The sequence below is a fragment of the Staurois parvus genome, unplaced genomic scaffold, assembly GCF_062004578.1.
Source record: "Staurois parvus isolate SC_StPar_1 unplaced genomic scaffold, SC_StPar_1.0 ptg000578l, whole genome shotgun sequence".
Taxonomy (NCBI): Eukaryota; Metazoa; Chordata; class Amphibia; order Anura; family Ranidae; genus Staurois; species Staurois parvus.
The window spans coordinates 4,386,562-4,409,021 of record NW_028318374.1 but is presented as its reverse complement, the minus strand read 5'-3'; the positions used below and the strand labels follow the sequence as shown (position 1 = coordinate 4,409,021).

At 41.9% G+C, this 22,460-nt stretch overlaps 1 protein-coding gene across 2 annotated transcripts in view; it reads right to left on the bottom strand.

Moving 5' to 3' along the window:
* Nucleotides 1-22,460, bottom strand: part of LHX8 (LIM homeobox 8) — a 64,175-nt gene that overhangs the window by 5,785 nt on the left and 35,930 nt on the right. For both annotated transcript variants that reach the window (XM_089692151.1, XM_089692152.1), the window contains 3 exons: nt 9,249-9,370; nt 5,521-5,741; nt 533-636 (listed from right to left, as the gene is read on the bottom strand). In XM_089692151.1, the coding sequence (XP_089548277.1) occupies nt 533-636; nt 5,521-5,741; nt 9,249-9,370 (447 nt within the window). The remainder of the gene's footprint in view (nt 1-532; nt 637-5,520; nt 5,742-9,248; nt 9,371-22,460) is intronic.

Below are 22,460 nucleotides of genomic sequence, written 5' to 3'. Positions count from 1 at the left end.
TTGTATTGAAAAGGTCTGTACAGATCTAGAAATAGCTATAATTACATTTTAGTTGCATAATCATGTCCCTTAAGCCTTCCAAAACCAAAAATTTCAGCTAAGCCATCCCAATAGACTTTACAGCAAGCCCATATAGGACCAATATTTTTTGCACCTACAATGTTGTGTACATATTGGGAATTGCTACAGGTACACAACAAAAAACAAAACAAAACACACAAAAAAAACAAAAAACAAACACCATTTCCAGTCTTGCTGATCAAATTGATCTCATGAAAAATCCTGAGGCCATACATTTACCAAAACTTGGATGTACACATTTAAAACTGCATTTGTTAAACCGCAATATCAAAAGGCTCTCAGTAGTTGTGGTCAATTTAAGTTCCACCAATGTTACCGACTCAAATCACTTGGAACATTGTGCCGCAGAATTACAGGATTTATATATTTTTACATTATGTGACAAGCTGGGACTTAAGACTCATTCATTGAGCCACGGACACGTTCCGCCAGCCTCAAAACAAGAACTTACTTGGAGCTGGTCCGCTGTGAAGCTGGTACGAGCCCTTTTAGCCGGTTTTGGCTGATTAATATCTTGCTCTGTCAACAAAGCCCCTTCCACACTGACACGGTTCCCTGCAAGGAGAGGGAACATAAATCCAATTAACATTTTTCTGCATTGCATAATAAAATCAGAAAAGCAGAGGTCCTATGCACCACAGGATCACATAGAAAAGGCTCCCCAACTTAGCATGTACAACATACCGTTTTAAATTGAGCTAAATGTAATAAGTGTGAACACTTTAGAAATCTTCGAAATTTCTGCATCAAAAAGGCTCCTAATAGGACATCTGATTTTTACTCAAAAAAATACATTTTACCTAACAAATGGCAAACACGCTACATTGACAGGTCTCTATGTAGCCAAAGTATCACATAAGATATTTGGGGAAGTAGTATGTGAACCAGGGACAGACTGACAACTCATGGGGCCCTGAAGCAATAGGGGATCATGGGGCCCCTGTGTCCTCGCCCAGACTCAAAGCACACCCACAAAAGCCTATGAAGGATACCAGGGGCATCTCATGGGGCCCCCTATTGACCCCGGGCCGTGCCCAAATGGTCAGTCCGTCCCTGATGTGAACTACCATCTTGAAAAGCATTAAAAGGCAGGCAAGCTATTGAGAAGCAAATACAAGTCATGCAAAATGTGAAAGTAAAAAGGTTACCTTGGAGAAAGTTCACACTTGGAAAGGTCAACAAAATGTGGTCTTTTATTAAATCACATGAATACAGCTATAAAGCAACCAATGTGTTTCAGCCATTAGGCCTTAATCATGGTTGATCGGTTAACCTTGACCTCTACCCACAATTAACTCTGTTGACGTGCAGTGGAGCCCAACCTAAAAGGGATTTCAGAGGATCTCTGATAAGGAGCTGTTGAAGGATTTTAAATACTGGGCAAATACTATACCAATACATTGCTACTTTCTCTAAATTCTACAGAAGCTCGATGCAACTCCTACTGAAATGCTGTAGGACAACAAGACTTATGAAAAGAACAAAGTGTGGAACTGTTCTCAAAAGAAATCTGACAAAAATATACCTCCTAGTTGATGGATTGGTCTGATCAGGGGCAACAAGTATTTGGTTTAAAGCCACTGCTGATAAAAAGGAGGTTTCACAAACTTTGCCACCCATTTAAGGGCCTCTATTTGTATCAAGTACATGTGAACTCCACCTAAATGACATTTACTTTGCTAAAGCGCCATCTTAAACCATTGCCATCATTATATAAAAAAATAAAAAAATGATATATATATATATATATCTATATATATCTATATATATATATTACATACATATATACACATACATACACACACACACACACACACACTGTCTCTCTCTCAAACCCCCCCCCAAACCTTGGTTGAATCTCAGTGCTGCCAATCTCAGACACTCTTTGGAATCAATTTTCTACATGTACATTTCAGGATAGGCTTTCCACTGGTGAGAATACTGGATCATGCATCGGAAATGTGTCAGTATGGCCATTTATAGTCCATACTGGTGACAACACAGGAAACCCAAGACAAGGACAGAATGTTGTCACCCTATAAGAGGAAGTGCCTGAACAGGATCTCCATGAAAGACTCACCAGGAACGGTTTTAAAGAGAACTTACAGAATTACACTAAGATGTTAAAGATTATATGAGATTTTAGTTATTGCTTTACATATACTTAAAATGTTAGGCACTTCTTAAATCCATCAATTTTTTTTATCAGGACTTAGGCACTTTATTACACTGGTAGATGTTTATATGAAAATTCACATTGATACATTTGAGGACTTCACAAATGTCATTTGAATGTATTTTTTTTCATAAATGAAAAAAAAAAAACAAACAAAAAAACACTTTTAAACATTCACTTAAGGCATAAATTTACAGAAAAAAAATTCAATTACTTTCCAGAAGCAGGTTTCTGGAAAAAAAAAAAAAAAATTCCATCCCGCTACTTAATTTTTTCATCACTGATCAAACCATTTTTAATTTGACTCCACTAAGGATTAGAAAATAAAATATTCCTGAAACAAAATTTCAAAATATCCCTTTAGTACATGGCCAGCTTTAGAGGAAGATTTGGTAACCACAGATACAGGCAAAAATCAAGAAATCCCTTATAACTGTAGCCAGGTATACCTTGAAACAGCAAATACAGACTACAAACACACAGCCCTTATTTTAGGAGCTTTGAAAGGTACAATTGGAAGGGGGATGGTGATCTCAATCTACCATATCAAAAACTCCATCCATGAAAATGTTTGGCATTCTTGCTTGAACACCTTTGCCTGTCAAACCTGCAAGTGGGCATATACATGCCGAGAATCAAAGTGGGCTACAGTACTGGTGGTCTCCCGCATCACATGAAGAGAAGGAATTTACAATACAAATACAGTAGATGTACCCTTATGAAGTTCTGCAACAGTTTCCAAAAGAAACATTCGTGACTTTTTGCTATTAAAGTATCTAAGCCCAAAACAAACAAAAGGCAATATAGCTTACCAAGCTTTAGATGTGGTGGCTGCATTAGCTTTTTGTTCTCATCACTCCCCTTTGCTTAATATTCACCTGGTGATTCTGCTATTAACACTTGTCGTAGAAGCCATAGGCTTCTCTGTACAGACGTTATAAGAGCATAGGATTAGCAGAAAGTACTTAAAGATGGTGGTGGCATTTTGTCTTTTTTTCAGTTTAAGGACTGGTAAGCTGAACATATTACGTTTTTTTTTTCTTGAGTTTAGATCTCATTTAAGGTCCACCATCATACTTGTTTTCCAAGAACATACGAAATGCTATTCAAGGACTTGACAAATGTGCAAAAATAATTTTGTTTGCTTTTAACATTCCAGTTTGAAACAAACAAAACAAAAACAAACAAAAAAAAACCCCAAAAAAAAAAATTGGTTGAATGAAAAACCACATACTGCGTTAGGAATTCTCAATAAACCTTCTGTCCTGCTCCAAATTTTCTTGCCACTGCAGTCAAAAATGATAGATTTGACCCACTGTTCAAAATTGAATGATTGTGTACACAAAAAGTTTTGAACGATTTCTACCAGTGTATGGTCAAGCTCAATTTATTCTCTATGATCTAGTTCTTCCCGGCTAATAGGCAAACGGCATAGACAGGGAAACCAACTACATTGGAGTAGACCTTAACCCATTCACTGCCAAGGAAATGCTCAAGCTTTCAAAGTTTTTACTGCAAACTTTTTTTTAAAACTACCAAATTCCACTAAATGTAAAAAAGTGTAACCTACATAGCATAAATAACATGCAAGCGTATATAAACCTGCGTGTACCTGGGAATTGTGTGTTCATGTATATTATACATGTGTGCACATTGGATTGTTTTATTAGTCTATGGACTGCCATAGGCTGAAGAGTCAAATAATTGTAGGGTTTTGCAGCAAGCCGATAATCAGCCTGAATTCTGTTTAGATTCTTCCAGGCTCTGCAAGTACTCGTAAGCTCAGCATGTTGATTACTTTTGCCTGTTACTGTTGAAGGCTCAAGTAATTCATTTGGAAGGACAACCACTAAGTTATGAATACTTATCCAATACAGCCAACCACTGAGGAGTTTGTTAAGCAGTATAAACTCGGGGAGATGGTCCCTCCGAGATGGTTCTTACCGCCTTGGCTTCTGACTGGAGAGGAGATCTGCATAGAGCATTTTCTCCCTAGGGCTTCACCTCAGCTGGAGGCCCATGGACTTCCCTACCCTACTGGATTGTATATGTGGACGGAACTGGGCTTAAGGATGTTTTTTGGAAAGACCTTCTTGCATGATGTTGCAAAGTAGTTGAGTACAAGGTATTTCTCGACATTGTAAGGATTCACACACCAATTAACGTATCCGATTGCTGCCAAAAGGGTCAAGGGCCAAAATGATACAAATGAGACTGACTACTCCTTTGGGTTCTGAATCAAGACAGTATCTCAAACATATAAACCTATCCCCTGAAAGCATACAAGTCTTACTTTCACCCTTGAAAGTGTAATAAATGATACCTCAATATGCTCACCCTATAGTCAAAGCAAACAAGTGCTAAACTAAATAAACTATGCATAAAGGTATAAATCAATTGAATCAAGTACATATAATAATAAAAAACTCAGTGTCCAAAAATAATTATAAACGCAGTGTCCAAAATGCCAAGGTAGAAATCAATTGAATCAAGCACATCTAATAATTTACTGTGTTTATATTATATGTACTTTATTCAATTGATTTATACCTTGGTATTTTGGACACTGCGTTTATATTAATTTTTGGACACTGCGTTTATATTAATTTTTGGACACTGCGTTTATATTATATGCACTTGATTCAATTGATTTATACCTTTATGCATAGTTTATTTAGTTTAGCACTTGTTTGCTTTGGCTATGGGGTGAGCATATTGAGGTATTTACGCCTTTGGGTTATTCTGCACCCCTAAACCCTCTCTTGGAATAGAGTTTAGCATTAAATAGTAAAAGGCTAAAGTGGTGCCCAGGTTATTTTCTCTCCCACCATACACCAAGGACCCAACTCGAAGATAGAAAGGTTAACCTTCCACACTACATAGGTGGTCATTCTGCATCACCCCAAGAGGAGGTGTGCTCCTTTACAGTTTTTGCTATACACGCTTCCTGTTCTAAAAGGGCAGATATTCCCCCTATAGGAGCTTTACACTCCTAGGGAGCATAATTATTGCCTTGATAAAGAAGTCCTCTCTCCTGGCACTAAAACATCACATCCATCTGTCACTAAAGTTTTTCCAACACTAAACCACTGGCTGTTGATCTTCTGAAAAAAAAGTTTAAAAATCATAAAAACTGGCTGTACAGAATTAAAAATCATTTGGCATAACGTTAGGTATTGCTTTAAACATACTGAGTGTGCAAAGGGTTAATCAATATTGTCTATTGAATTATAAACGTTCATTCATGCAGTTTGGGGACATACCATTCTCCACGGCTCGTTTCAGGTTATCCAACATGCAATCGTAATGCACCCGGCACAGAACCTTCTCCTCCACCAGAGCAAACTCTTCCCCTGTGGACAGCTGCCTCTTACAGGAATAGCAGGCAAAGCATGCCAAGTGGTAGACGTTACCCTTCGCCCGCCTCACCCAGTCCGTGGAGTGGATGTGCCTGCCGCAACGTGAGCACCGCGTTCCGTATCGCCTACATGAGGGAAATACAAATAAGGTACGTACAAATAAATGCCAGTTAATAAACCAGACTGAGCTAGAAGTATGCAACAGACAGGATTTTAGTTACATGCAGGGGCAGACTGACCATTTGGAAACTCGGACACTGCCCGAGGGCCCGGGGTCAGTAGGGGGCCCCATGAGATGCCCCTGGTACCTTTTTCATAGGCTTTTTTGAGTTTGGGCAAGGACACAGGGGTCCCATGATCCCCTATTGCCTGGGGGCCCCATGAGTTGTCAGTCCACCCCTGGTTACATACACAGGGCTACGTGGTGATACGTGGAACAATGAGCAGTAACCCAGCCCAATCAGAGTTTACCTTCAGCTGAGTTATCCAATAGTAGTTATTCACCTTCACCTCATCAGTTCCATGGCCCCATGTACACTAGGCGTTTGCACAGTTCTTCTAAACGCCAGGAGAAAAGCAGCCTCAAAGCCTAAAGCACTTGGGTGCAGGGGCGGACTGATCATTAGGAAACTTGGGCACTGCCCGAGGGCCCGGGGTCAGTAGAGGGCCCCATGAGATGCCCCTGGTACCTTTTTTTATAGGCTTTTTTGAATTTAGGCAAGGACACAGGGGCCCCATGATCCCCTATTGCCCAGGGGCCCCATAAGTTGTCAGTCCGCCCCTGCTTGGGTGTTCATTTCATGGGCCAGGATATTAAATTTATTCTGGCCATTGAAATAAACGCTCAAGCGCTGCATGCGCCTAGCCTTCATGTGTGTGTAGACACCATTACACGAGTCTAGGCGTCAGTCTTTTTTCTGTTCTTTAGCAGTAACACTCCTCTCCTGAATGCACAGGCTCTGCATTTTTTTTCGGTCTCTAAACACATGTAAACTGCCGTGTTTGTATTGGGGGGTGTTTAGAGTAAGAACCACCCCTCACACCTCCAAATCAAAACCCAACCAAAAACACAAAAAAACTACGAGACAAAAAAAAGCTTGGAGAAGCTACAAAAAGGTCTTCAATATTACAGAAGATGTTCAATTAAATGTAACTACCAACAACGTACTAACTTGATCAGGGGCGGATTTGACAACTGATGGGGCCCCTGTGTCCTTGTCCACAGGTACAAGGGGCATTTCATAGGGCCCCCTACTGACCCCGGGCCCTTGGGCAGGGCCCAGGTGTCTGAATGGTCAGTCTGCCCCTGAACTTGATATACCATGATCTAGATAAGTGAGAAACTCCACAGAATTACGGAGCTGCTGAACATAAAGCTGTTTAAAGAACAGCAATTTACTGAATAAAAATCATCTATTTTATACGCAGGATTCATAAAGACGATACATGCAAGTCTTGAGCCAATTAGTTTGAAGTAGGGCTGAACATGTACTTTTCTGGGGTCTGACAAAAAATAGGCTTTGACTGACATCAGCAGATTTTTTTTTAAAAAGAGGACCTATACTTAAAGAACTGAGGGCAAAATTAAAATGTGGCCCATGTGATGCAATCTGCCAGGAGATCCATCATTTTTCAGTTTCCTGAGACAAAAACACTCGTTCTGCAGTGAAATTGCACAGAAAAACTGTAACCTTAAAGGACAGGCAGTTTAAAAAGGGGCAGCCCAACGCCAGCTAACATGTAAAGCAGAACTTTACCTCTCTCCCTCCCCCCCCCCCCTAAAAAAAAAAGGGAAGATTTGCTCATCTTCCTCATCCTCCCCAGCTCCTCATTGTAAACCTTTTTTTAGGGGTGCAGGCAGGGGCAGACTGACAACTCATGGAGCCCCTGGGCAATAGGGGATCATGGGGCCCCTGTGTCCTTGCCCAAGCTTAAAAAGGCCTATAAAAATGGTAGCAGGGGCATCTCATGGGGCCCCCCTACTGACCCTGGGCCCCCAGGCAGTGCCCGAGTTTCCAAATGGTCAGTCCGCCGCTGGGTGCAGGTACCTATTCAAACTTCTGCTCCAATTGTACTACCACTTCCACCACCCCCTATGACATGTCACAGGGCCCAGGAGGCTGCGGGACCATTCATATCGTGGCTCATGCATGAGGTGAGGAGCCAACTGCGAAGCTGCAGAAGTCACAGCAGCCTTCCCACAGTCAACATGGCAGCACCAGGGACCCAAAGACCAGTGAAGAACTGGCCTGGGTGAGGACAGCACTGGATCCCTGTACAGGAAAGTGTCTTTTATAAAAAGTCAGCTGCTTTTTCCTCCTTTTTGTTTTTTGGAAACAAGGTTTAAGACACATGAATAAAAGTGAGCTGATGCAAGCACCCATGGCAGGGTTCCAGTTTATCCCAACCCTTGTCAAGTCACTTTTGGAATTGAAAAAAAAATCATCTACGGGCAGGATCAATACTATGTTACATGGGAGCCTCAAACAAATCTGCTGCATTAATGCCATAGATAGGACTGCGTCAAAAGTCTTATTTGCCCATAGATGCACCTCAAGTCTGAGTGTTTGTCAAGGATTTAATTGCAGTTTGAGCCAAAACAGCAGTAGGATTAAGTCTTCATGCACACTGGACATTTTTACAGCTGCTGTTTTTGGCTTTTGGTGGGTTTTTTTGTACCGCCAGTTAACTCCCGAGCATGTTATCCTGTGTGTCCATGCACACATAGGCTGTAATTAGCATTTTTTTGGCAGGGGCCTTTTTTTGGCTTGAAAAAAAAAAAAAAAAAAAAAAACCCAGAACTAGTGGGTTTCTAGGTTTTTTTTTTAAGATGTAAAAATGTTCTAACCCTGAAAAATGCAATAAAATGGCACTTGGATGTTTGAGAACAAAAACCCAATTATTTTTGCTAAAAAAAGGAAACCGCATATGTGGAAAAACAAGACAAAAACGCTAATGCAAGAAGGCTAAAAAAAAAAAAAAAAAAAAAAAAAAAAAAAACCCCTTTACACACCTAAAGTTACCAGTTTATTAAAATGCTCAGTGTGCATAAAGCCTAAAAAAAAAAAAAAATTATTTAGCATATGAAGTAAGACAGCAGATCCCTTCCTGATATGACTGTGCCCAGGTACCCTTTGAGATGCCCATCAGGTATTTGACCTCTGGAGGCATATTATACAGGATTTATATCCCACCCCTGCTTATGATCACTGGATGGCATGGCCGGTGTCACTAGGAGGTGTGGTCTAAACAGGAAGAGCTCCCCAACAGCTCATACCTCCACCAATATGGCAGCCACACAGCATGGAGGAGTGGATGACAAAGTGGGTCAAGGCAAAGGAACAGCTGCGGATTGTATGCTGTCCACACTTTATTCCTTCAGACCGTACAAGCCAAGATGATTGTGAATGATAAAGTTTAAGCCCACTATAAATACATTTGAGCAAACTCAATGATATTTTGGGCTAAGGCCCATTAAAATAATTATAGTGGGCTTATACTTGAACAAACTTTTTATATACATCTCCATAAAAACATACAATATTCCTAACCAGTACAATGATACATATTCTGGAATACATTCCATTCAGTTAAATTAGCAGCCAAAGCAGAAACTGGCAGATAATTCATACCTGAAATAATCGAGCTTGCAAAAAATATCTTTGTCTTTGATATAACAGCTTGTGTGTCTTCCCAGTGAAGTCCGGCATACACTACAGGACAGACAGCGCACGTGCCAACACAAGTCGTTTACCTGGTGAGGACAGAGGAGTTGGTTATACAAACTCTGGAGCTCAGGGGTTCAAAAACAACTGCATGTGAGAAAATGTAGAAGAAAAAGGTTAAGAGAAACCTGAGTGTGACATGGTTTTATTCTCATTCCAAAATTACTACTTGTATACAAATGTCATTCATCGCAAAAGAAAATTATTCATGGATGGACAAAATGCTTAAAGTGATTGTAAACCTCAGACATGAATTATGAACAAAACCATATCCCTCTATAGTGTGTACTTGTTTCAATCCAGAGCACTAAGTGTTATTTTTGCCTGCGGCCCTCCCTCTGCTACAAGCATGACACCAAGAGAAAATGGTGACAGGGGAGGGACCTCCAGCAGATTGACAGCCTCAGCTTTGTTCCTGTGTGAAAGGGGGGGGGGGGGTGTCCCTTCCATCCAATTAGCTCTCAGAGCTCTCCTCACTGATGTAACTTCAGCTCCCCGCCCCCTGCTTTTTCAGACATGAGAGGTCCTGTGTAAATTCTGCACTTTGAATGGATGTAGGGGAAGACATCTGTAGATAAATAGGTACAACTTATGTAGGATTGGTTTAGTTTCTGTGGATCACCTCAGGCCAGTCACTTCAGTGGGTATATGTAAGGGTTTACAGCCACTTTAATTTAGGAAGCAGTCAGGGCATTTCTAAGACAATTGTTTAAGGCAGATCTCCAGAAAAAAAAAAAAAAAAAAGCTCAAGATAAAATGAATACCCTTTAAAGGGTAAAACAACACCAGCTTTTGGTGAAATATTTTAGTATAACTAAAAAGGAGTTTTAGAGAGAGTGGAGAGGTAATACAGACACTTTGGTTTTTATTGCTGTCTGTACCCCCCATTGGGAAGATTCACTCTCTAATTGTCCTGTTTACCATTATCATTGAAAGTATAATAAAATCCAAAGTGTTGGGTTGCCCCCAGAAAAAGAGGGAGAATCTTCCCATGAGGACACTAGTCCTGGTGACCCAGGGGAAACCACATTTCTGTTAATTTGCCTCTCGCTTACCGTTTTGGCTATGGGACAGGAAGTGAAGATAAATCTCCCCAATAGGAGACAAATAAAAAAAATACAAAAAACGACTGGGGTTATAACTCTTCCTTACTCTATCCCCCAAAAAAAGAACCAAAAAAAAAATTGCCTATAGTTTTACTTTATACTTCAATTCAGAGTGGTTTAATCTGCAGGACTTTCTTCTGGCAGGAGATGTCCTCTGTATGATGGCTCAGAGGAGATGGTTGAATGAGGATTCTGGCCATCAGGTGGAGGACATCTAGTGGCAGAAGAAAAAAAAAAAAAAAAAAAAAAAAAAAAGTGTGCTACTGTGCAGCAAAAGCGGTTCTCTTCTAATGTGCCATTTTTTATATTTCATCTTGTTTTTGACTGCTCTGCTTTAGTTGTCACCGTTATATTAAAGTATATATATTGTACAAACACTGCTAATATACACATTACATAAATCAAATATCAGGCAAGAATTTAGCCTAATTAAATAATTGGTTTTGCTTTTCTCAAATTGGTGCAAAGGGTCCAACACACCATTTTCCTTTAAACCAATAATATTGCCAAGCAGCAATGACTTTGAGAAGTATGCAATTGCCAAACAGCTGCAGGCATTTGTCCGATCTGCCAAAAATCAGACTGTTCAGGAACCCAGCTAGTCAATATAAGAATTGCAGACCAAACACGTACATCCACATGACCTTCCCTCCCCACAACCAATCCAATAAATGTTAACTGCTCGAAACGAGAGGAGACTGGTTTGTTGGGGCTACTGTACTTCATATCACTATCCTTTGCATTTCGCCTTCGTAAATCATCCTGGAGAACAGATAGTAATTACCTTTTCATAAGATGTGTTTTCAAGGGTTGACTGAAGTCCCAAAGGTGTGGGAAAAGGAGACAAGCAAGAGGGGTCTTGGGAGCAGAGTTGATTTGGGTGATTTGAGAGGAGGTCGGGGATCTAGCTGGGGGCAGAGTTGGTTTGGGCGATTTGAGAGGAGGTCGGGGATCTAGCTGGGGGCAGAGTTGGTTTGGGCGATTTGAGAGGAGGTCGGGGATCTAGCTGGGGGCAGAGTTGGTTTGGGCGATTTGAGAGGAGGTCGGGGATCTAGCTGGGGGCAGAGTTGGTTTGGGCGATTTGAGAGGAGGTCGGGGATCTAGCTGGGGGCAGAGTTGGTTTGGGCGATTTGAGAGGAGGTCGGGGATCTAGCTGGGGGCAGAGTTGGTTTGGGCGATTTGAGAGGAGGTCGGGGATCTAGCTGGGGGCAGAGTTGGTTTGGGCGATTTGAGAGGAGGTCGGGGATCTAGCTGGGGGCAGAGTTGGTTTGGGTGATTTGAGATGAGGTCAGGGATCTAGCTGGGGGCAGAGTTGTGGATGACCTTGTATGTTGTGGATAGTATTTTTATTTATTTCATGCGGTGGGCATCCAGCTTTAGCAAAACTTCAAACTTGTATTAAGCAGAATGCCAACCTTTTCAAGAACCCCAGCGGGAGAACAAGTTGGGAAAAAACATTCACAGTTCAGTTCAAATGCAGAGATGAAGCAGGAGGGAACGCGCTGACAGCATCCGCGTCAGAGGGTGGACTGCAGCCTGCCTGGTCCAGTCCCAAAGGGGGGGGCTTAACAGTATAGCAAGTCCATAGCCTGGCACGTTTCCCTAACACTAATCACTTTACCTGTCACATGGGGTCTCTCTCCCTACATTATCCACTTGCAAAATGCTGGCCACTGCAGTGAGCCAGGGCTTTTTATAAGCTCTGCCCTCACTAAAGATGGCCACCAGTCATAGGAGGCAGCGACATCCAGCCGGATCACTTCCCAGTGACCCATAAAACTATACAGAAACCATGTTTCTCCTGACTTCCTCTCCAGGCTGTGTCACCACTCAGGCTGAGCGCCTCCTACAGAGGAGAAAACAGACTGCACCTGCCTACAAACCATTTAGGAGATTGGCAGAGAGGGTTGGCAGGCACTGAGCGGTGGGGTCAGGAAAACAAGTCCGGCAGCAGTACTCATGATAGACTATGCTGGTTGATTTTCACTATGGTACTTACTACAAAAATGTGTCGGACATAAGCAAAAGGCACAAAATGTTTTTTTAAAGGATTGCTTCAATTTGCATTCTTCTACAAAACTGAACTACTTACGTTTGTGTCGAGTCAAGATAAAAAAAAAAATATATATATATATAAAGCACATGAGGTAGGAAAGAAGTTATAAAACCTTCAAGTCTCAATGGAAGTAGATCCTGGAACCTATACAGACAGCCAAAATTCGACCAGTCCTGTAAAAAATGATCTTGGTCCCATTCCCCCTCTTATCCCAAGCATCCCTACTGGGGATTGTAATGTGGAAGGCAAGAGGATGACTTCATCTGAGGTCTGCATTTCTGATGTATTGCTTTTTTTGGGTTTTTTTTTTTTTTTTTTTTAAAGAATCTTGCCAAAAAAGCAACCTTTGTTGTATTGAAGCCAAGGGCATGAGCAAAAATGCAGATTGACAAGATCAAGGAAATTCCAGTTAGCTTTATTTTAACAAGGTTTCCATAGTCATTTTTGTATTAAACACAATTATCCAATAAAAAAAACAATAGCCATAGGTCAAAATGTGCTCTACAATGTTATAAAAAAAAAAAAGCCAAAATATATCACCATCTAGCATATTTATCAGACATGTTCAAAAGACTCATTATGCCTCATAGAATATACATTGGGGTGTTTGCTTTTCAAGATGGAGTCATTTGTTGGGCAATTCCATTGTCCTAGCGCTCCGGGGACCTCAAAAATGTGATAGGGAGAAGTAAGTTATTTAATGTTTCAGCAGTAACTAGTAATGCGCCCCTGTGCACATCCCTAGCTCTCAGACCCCACTGTCAAATTAACTGATGCATAGCATTGCTGCCAAATGTCAAGCTTCATCCCCACTGATCAGTTGACAGATTCACTTAGTTTTCTGCTACTAAAAGTTCAAGAAGCAATCCGGTTTAGAATAGAAATTTACTTTTTAAAATAAGTCTGAATGTTTCCTTGGAACATTTTATGGGGCTGAAGCACACCCTCATGATATGATGCAGTACTGCAACCAGGGGCGGACTGACCATTTGGAAACTCAGGCACTGCCCGAGGGAGCCTGGGGTCAGTAGGGGGCCCCATGAGATGCCCCTGGTACCTTTTTCATAGGCTTTTTTGAGTTTGGACAAGGACACAGGGGCCCCATGATCCGGTATTGCCCGGGGGCCCCATGAGTTGTCAGTCCGCCCCTGACTGCAACACATTGTGCTAAAGCACTTAAACTTTAACTGCACCATATGGCAAATGGCGTTTCAGCCCCTAAGATTTAGGAGTTGGAAAAAAATACTGCAGATCCATTTTTCCCTTGCAATGGCAGCCCAAAAGAAAATGAATGAGCTGCCTTGATGCAAAGTACAGGAGACCATGGAGGCATACACTTCACAAGAACAATTAAAAAAAAAAAAATGCTCTAAACAAACCTAAGCTTGTAGAGACCTTTAAATGATCTACCGGTGGAGACTACGCTTAGGGTCCCCACAATGGATGAATCTTTTTAAAATGGATGCAAAGCATTATGTTGTAGTGGAAAATGCAATACATACAAGCCCCATAGAATACTCTGTTATCAGTCAGTAAATCTCATCCAAAGCCGGCAGTATTAAAAATAAACACTGCAAGCCACAACAAGAAATCACGCAGATCCCCGTCTGTCCAAGAAATACAGATAGAAGTTCCAGGAAACAAGCAATCTGTACAGAAGGCCAACTCATGATATGCAGTAAATATCAGTTACCGTAAATGACATCCACACTGGAAAATAGATCAGTTTAAGCATCACAGGAAAGCATGCATTCCATGTCCATTCTTAGAACTTTAAACGGTTTGGTTTATATTTTACATGCAGGACTATACCTCAGATAGTACACCACCAATTCAGAAGGCCAACACCAGGAAAAGTACACTCGTTGAAAATGTCTGTCACTTATTTGAAAATGAGTCCAAAGATTTAAAAATTAGTCAAGTGTAAAATTAGGGAACCTTATCCCTGTGACAGCTGTGTGTATTAAACCCCGTGATCATTAAAGTGGAAGAAACTTTACTTTTAAGAATAGTGTTGCCTCCTCATTTCTAACACACTAATATAGATCTATCTCTATGCCGACTTATTTTTAATCCGGTCGCGTGATTCTGCAGCTTTCATGTCATTGAGCAGCTGCTGCAGGGGAGAGGTGGGAGCACCGACAATGGCAGGGATATTTGGCGGTCATGGCTCCCAGAATTCAGAGCCGTTGTTGAGCACACCCTTACACAGGGCTGCAGATCACATAACCAGACTAAAAAGATCTGTACATCTATTGTTAAACGGTTACGCAGGATAGGTAGGAGGAGGAGTGGGGGGTGGAGGGGAGGGAATTTAAGAATAGATCTAATTTGGGAGGAGAAGGAGAAGGAGAAGGAGGAGAAGAAGGAGAAGAAGGAGAAGGAGAAGGAGAAGGAGGAGAAGAAGGAGAAGGAGAAGGAGAAGGAGGAGAAGAAGGAGAAGGAGAAGGAGGAGAAGAAGGAGAAGGAGAAGGAGGAGAAGAAGGAGAAGGAGAAGAAGGAGAAGAAGGAGGAGGAGAAGGAGGAGAAGGAGGAGAAGGAGGAGAAGGAGGAGAAGAAGAAGGAGAAGGAGGAGAAGAAGGAGAAGAAGGAGAAGAAGGAGAAGAAGGAGAAGAAGGAGAAGAAGGAGAAGAAGGAGAAGAAGGAGAAGAAGGAGAAGAAGGAGAAGAAGGAGAAGAAGGAGAAGAAGGAGAAGAAGGAGAAGAAGGAGAAGAAGGAGAAGGAGGAGAAGGAGGAGAAGGAGGAGAAGGAGGAGGAGAAGGAGAAGGAGGAGGAGGAGAAGGAGAAGGAGGAGAAGGAGAAGGAGGAGAAGGAGAAGGAGGAGAAGGAGAAGGAGGAGAAGGAGGAGAAGGAGAAGGAGAAGAATATAATGCAATATATATTTTCCCACCTGGCTCAGCCAAAACCCACAGAAGGAATCAGCCAAATTTGAGCCGTATATGGCCAGCAATAGGTAGCCTAGAGCACATGTTGATATTTGGCCATCAGAAGCACTGTAGGCATTTCATACCAATAGAGATCATAAAGAGTTTAATTAGAAAGTCAGTCTGGTAAACTTGCAATGAGAACCTTCAGGTGTTGCAGAACTACAAGTCCCATCATGCCTCTGCCTTTAGAAATTATGCTTGTAACTGTCAATACCTCAGGGGACTTTTAGTTCCGCGCCACTTGGAGGGACACAGGTTGAGCATCCATGCTTTTGGCTATATTGAAGGTTGGCATTCTGATTACCACTGTAAGGTGGTTATTCTGCTCTGGCCACCAGTGTGTATAGAGCAGTGGTTTCCAAAGTGCAGCCCGGGGGCAAATGTGGCCCTTTGCTTGCCTTTATCTGGCTTTTGGGGCACTATTCCACCAATGATGGGACATTTCTCCTACAATATTAATGGCACTATTCTTCCCATTGATGCCAACAATGGGGCCTTCATCCTGTTAAAACCAATGATGGGACATGGTTTACGAACATGCCGGGGAATTTTTTTTACCGCCACTGGCCACAGTCCGGCTCCCCCTAAAGCCAGAAGGGCAGTAACTGGCACTTTGCTTAGAAAGTTTGGAGACCTCCCTCTAGGGAGTATTTTCACACTGAGCCATGACGACTTAATATGTGAATATAAAAAGCTATTTATATCAGGGATTACCATTTGAAGGTGGTGACATTTATCAAATTTTTAGGATTACAAATTGGCCAAAATATTTTGCATATTCCTATAGTCACATATTGCCAACAGAAAATGGACAGCATGCCTCAATCTCATTTTTTGTTTTTTTTTTTTAAATACACCACTTAACCGTACATCAACAGCAGGAGCAGCCTGTCAAATGTATCCATAGACTTTTCACAATTTGCTTTTACAGCATTACACAAGTTACATAACGCTGAGCTGTTTTGCAGACAAAGGAAAAATTACAATGCCATTTTTAGGTTGATGCACAGACTAAACTTTCTTCCTCCATCTGTGATATTTTGCCCCCACCACTTTCCCCATCTCTCCTACTGCCAAAAGAAAGGTTCCAAAGTACATAAAACTGTACCTATTACCAATTAATTTCCATTACTAATTATCCCAAAGAGGTCTGAAAAAAAAAAAAAAAAAATCAAACCAGTACCAAAATTTGGCTTTTACGGTTTTCAATATTCATAAAGGGTTAAAAAAATTAGAAGTTATAGATCAAAAGAAAAAATGATCTGGTAATGCCATGGCCATAATAAAATGAAGAATCACAAAACACTGCAGAATATGGCAGGACATCCAGTCTATACAACATGCTGCACAATGAAATTCCTGTTTCAATTAAAATTAAATATTTTGTGCAAGTTAATTAGTAGCAACTTAAAAGTAGAACTGTAGGTGTTCTCTCTCCCCAATCTAAGCATTGAAAGTGTGATCCCTGTAACATACAGTTCAGGGGCGGACTGACCATATGGAAACTCGGGCACTGCCCGAGTGCCCGGGGTCAGTAGGGGGCCCCATGAGATGCCCCTGGTACCTATTTTGAGTTTGGGCAAGGACACAGGGGCCCCATGAGTTGTCAGTCCGCCCATGATACAGTTGTGATGAGATAGCGATAAGTCCAATCTTAGTTGAATATCACAGGCAGTGACTCAATCCAGAAGACATCTTGTAGATCTTGTGAAGTTTATGCCACAAACAGAGAATCTTACAATGAACATCGGATAGGTCAAAAGATCACAATGCGATCTGCTTCATGACATGAGGCTTTAAGCTGAAAAGCCTTACTGGGAAAAGGGGTGGGCTATCTATACAGCATGAACTAAACCAGAGGAAAGGGAGGAGCAGAGACAAAATACAAAGAACACTTAAAAAGGTATATTACAGTCATGAAACATGACAGTAGAAACCAAGAAAACCTAAAAGGGCAAAACTTTTTTTTTTTCATTTTGGATAGAGTAAAGGAGGGCTATAATAACCCCTGTCAATTTGTTTTTTGCCATCTGTGTCCCTTTTCGGACATTTCCCTTCACTTCTTATCCCATAGCCAAATAGGAAGTGAGAAGAAATCTCTGCAAGTTAAGGGAATTCCTTGGCGAACTGGTGTCCCCATTGGACAATTTCCCCTCTGACTTTTCTGGGAACAACCCAAGATTTGGGGTTCTTTCAGTGATAATCATGACAAACAAAGAGGGTTAATCTTCCCAAGGGGGCCACAGACAGCGATAAAACCCGACAAGCGTTCTACTCTTTTCAAAACCAAAAAAAGTTTTGCCTTTGGTTACTATAAGTCCTTTAGCTTCCATCAAAACAGAAGCTCAAAATAGGCTGCCTTGATCCTAAATGTTGCAATATGTCTTCAATATTTGCATCTTATGCCCCCCCACAAAAAAGTCAGCAAGACTATCCCAAGGCATGTTTCACCCTACCAGGGCCTCTGGCAACGTCCCAGTTTATTTCTGTATGCTGGAATGTACGAGGATGCCAAAAAGGGAAGAGGGTTGGAATTATTTTTGGTGTGGAAACCTGCCTATGATCAGTTATAAGATTTTTGCTCATTTGTGCGATTACTACAATGAGAGAGTGTTTACAGCACAAGAATCTGCTAGAGTGCCAGCTTGGGAATGCCACTAACACTGTGCTGCAATGGAGTATGCAGAGAGGAGTGTGATGTGTCCTACACAATTCCACAGAACCATAACACTTGGGGGGGGGGGGGGAATGGCCGTACTGTATTCCAGGCGCCGGCATGTCCAGTGTGGGCACCAAGCTGTGACTGCTTGCGGCTTCACACTCAGGTGCCCATTGCTCATGCGCAAGAAGTGCTGCGCTTCTTGAATGGCCCCGTTGTCTTCTGGGACGGTCACGTGTCTCACAAGACCATGGGGAGGGAAAGTAGGAGGACAACTTCCGTTTCCGATCGCCTAGGCGATCGCAGAGGAAGTGGGAGCAGGTACCTATCAAATTCGGGTACCCTCTCCCCCTGGCTCCCCAAAGGTGCCAATCCTTAATGGGGAGCGGGAGACCAGTCTTTAAAGCGGAACGTCCCCTTTTGGGTAGAACTCCACTTTAAGCAAACTACCAACCAGAATTTAGATTTCGACAGATCTACCACCACCAATTTACAGTTCTATCAGATTACAAGTACTGACATTTTCTATATCAGTATAAAAAGGAATATCATGACAAATATACAGAAAAAAAAAAAAAAAAAGAAAGATGGAAGACAAACAAGCACACACGCAACTGGTAAGGGAAATTTAGAAATTGTAGCTTAATGGTGCAATGGCTAAAGCAGTTGGGTAGAACTATAGACACCCCCCCATATTGGAATGAGTAATGGGGGGGGGGGGTATAACCCCTGTCTTTTTTGCCACTGGTATCACATTTAGAAGATTTCCCTTCACTTCCTGTCCCATAGCCAAACAGGATGTGAGAGGAAAACTCCCCAAGTCACCAGAACTAGTGTCCCTATTGGAAGATTTTTCCTCCAATACTTTTCTGGGGACAGCCCAAAATTTGGGATGTTCTTTTCACTTTCAATGAACAGGACAGATAGAGGGTAATCTCCTTAACAGGGGCACATACCGCAATAAGATGACAGGGATTTTAACCCCCCCCCCATCCACTATTAAACCAAAAAAGGTACCCCTTTAGTTATACATTAACAAAATAGTAAATGCCTGTCCCAGTTAAGGAGGGGTTCTTCAGAAGGGTTGGGATTCTGCATCTTTCAATGGCTTAAACCCAGAAGGGTTAATATGCAAAACCAACATTTGTGGAGAAGGCTGGCGGCCCAGAAGATGACAGACATAGTAACACCCAATTATGAACAAATGAGTAGCTGCTCAATATCAGGGCAAGCAGCATGAAAGACCAATTTAGTATCAATTTGCACAGATGAACATCCTTTTTTAGGTCAAAATTAGCCCAAGGGAAACCAAATGGGACACATTTAGTAATCCTTCATCTCTTCAAAACAGCTTTTGGTAGGTCAATCAAATACATGAAGCAGGAACCTCTTTAGGGTGTAAAAACCCAAGCCCTCCAAAACTTTACAAGTGGTAACAGAAAATCAGCCCAACGTGTGTAACTTTCAAAGTAGCATTCAGTACAAAAGGAGAGGACATTAAAAAACACAGACTATGGAGTATTAAAGCGTCACTAAACCTACATAATTTTCAATAAAATGTAGGACATGCTGTTCATACTACGGAACTCTGGGATCAGTTTTCTGTATTCTAAAAACCTAGTTGATCCTGCTGTTCTCCATCTCCCCCTCCTGTCCATGTTTCCACTGCAGTTGGGGATTTTGCAAAGCAGTGTTCACAGCTACTGCACATGCTCAGTTTTCAGGATTTCTAACCCAAGCATTTCCTCCTTGATCTCATCTGAGCAGCCCATGTGACCAAGTTTCACACATGTGAGCATATACACAGTGGTAAACGACAGCCCGCTTCTTCCCTCCTCCATGCCCACTAACCATCTAAATAAAAATGGTAGATGAAGCATACAAGGGAAATACAAGGGAGATTAAGCCTCCATCTTGATTGATGGAGGCTTCATCTCCCTCTTATTCTAAGACACAGGCTGGAGAGGCGTGACAGCCTTTGACTGGCAGAAATCTGCCCACACCATGTTATTGCCAAAAAATAAAAATTTTATTTCAAAATTGTATATAGTTATATGACAATTTAAAACAGTTTGATTTATTTTACATATTGCAATTTTCTGTAGTTTTGCACATGCGACCAACAGCAGAGGATTAGATGCTCCTACTGCTTATGGTTCCCTGCAGAAAGGCTGGGAAAGCGCTTGGTCATGTGACAGATATATATCGATTAGGGAAAAAAAAAAAAAAAGAAAAAAAAAAAAAGATACTTAGGTGTTTATTAAAAATAATCACATTGCCATCATCCATATACAGAAATAGAAGGGACAATGTATAATTAAAAACGGTGTTTAGTATCACATCTGTTCCAGAAAACATCTAGAGAAGCAGTAGATGCTCAGTAGTGCCAATACTTTACAGTAAAAAAGTTAAAATCAAAATAAAATGTTGTTGCGCAGTCAAGGAACTCCAAAAAACAGACAGGATAGCATTTGGCTTGGGCCTTCTAAACAACAAATGTTGAATCCTGAAAGGATGTATATGGATTTTATGCACAGCTATTGTCACAATGCCCTTAGCATCTCTTTAATCCATGTTCCATTACAAATTGAAAGGCAGTGACAGCAGAGCAGTTTGGTACGTATTGCCATCATTCACCCAATCATTGTTGTTTATAATTATTATTATACAGTATTTATATAGTGCCAAAAAGTTTGCTCAGCGCTGTACAATATAGTGGGGGACAGTACATGAGACAATACAGTAACAAAACAGTATACGAGGGGTTCGAGGGCCCTGCTCTTTCGAGCTTACAATTCACAAAAGGATTCATTGAAAGACTTTCAGAAGTAACTTAAGCATGAGTAACCTCGTTTTCAATGGTCAAAACTGAACAGAAGAGCCACAAAACCTGGATTGCTCAACCCTTTGGAGTTTTGGCACTGCCAAGTACATTCTTACACCCCAAGCAGTGTCGCAGAAGCCCCAGGTATCACCAGTCTTTCCTCCAAAGCCACCAGCCCCAAGAAAACACTTTAAAAAAAGACTAACCTGGGTAACTCACAGTCCCTTTCACAGCTTCCAGGTCAGCCCCAGAGTACATGTTTATGACAGAGACCGACTGCAAACCATATTCCCCACCTCCAGCCAAAGGACTTTTAATTATACCTCCTCCATATTTATTTATGAGTTACTGTTCACTCTTCCCAAAACCTGAAAACTTGAGTCACCAGTGGTTTGAAAACTGTTCACTTTCATTTCCATAACATTCATTCTGAAACTGTGTAGCACCCCACTAGTTAGCTAGATTTGTTTTTTTTCTTTTTTAAGAAAGAAAGTCATGCTGAGCAGCAGCCAGCCTGGGTGTGAGTCAGCCAGGTCACATTAGGTCAGGGCTGAGGGCTCTGCAGGTCAGTTCCCCGATACATCCCCCTGCTCTAGAAGCTTGAGAAGTTTCTAGAAGGCAGTAGACTGGTGAGGGCGGGCTGATCTGCACACTTAAGGGACTCTGGCCAAACCGCAGGCAGGACGCTTGGCATGGGGCCAGGGCAGCCCTTAAGTGTGACTGAGCCTGCGCAGCAGTGGGAGAGTTCAGGGGGAAGGAGTGAGGCTGGGATGCAGGAGGGAGCCTACCTACAGGCAGAGTTGCTGGAGGACAGCCTGGGAAGCAGGGAAGGAGCCAGCTCAGTGTAAGACCTGAAGACAGCCACCAACCCACCAACTTACAGGAGAGGACTGGGTGAGTAATATCCTACAACCCCCACCCAGGCCAGATAAGGGAAGAGGGCATTCTGGTGGGAAACTGCCTAGCTTCTCACCCGGACTGTTAATTATTACGTGGCAGCCTCTGACTCCCCTTGCCCAGGGATTCCCTCAGGCAGCTGGGTGAAGGAGAATTAATCTGGGGTCTGAGGCGATACACCTAGAGGGCTCTCCCAAAAACACATGTACATAGATGCTAAGGCGTTTGTCCTCACTTGCAGTTCCTTTGGGCATCCTATTCATCCCTCAACCCCAAATTCAATACACCCAATTAAAAAAAAAAAAAAAAAAAAACACAGCAAGCTCAAGGACTGTACTGTCTCCAGTGTGCAAGAAAAATGTGTTGCCTGGCTGTCCACGTCTATAGGGGACCCAAAACTCAGCAGCTCCTAAGGGAGTAGGCTACATTTGACATTTTATGAAACCTTTTTTTATATAAATAATCCAGTTTATTGAAGAAAAAAAAGAAAAAAAAAAAAGCGGAGACCATGTTGCCCATGGCAACCACATGCAGTTTGAGGCCATCTGAGGCACATTTTTCAGCCCTTCCATCCTGGGAATGTCATTTCCCCCTGACAGTCTCTCTAACGGGCACCCCCTCTTCCTACCTGATGCCCTATTGCAGCCACA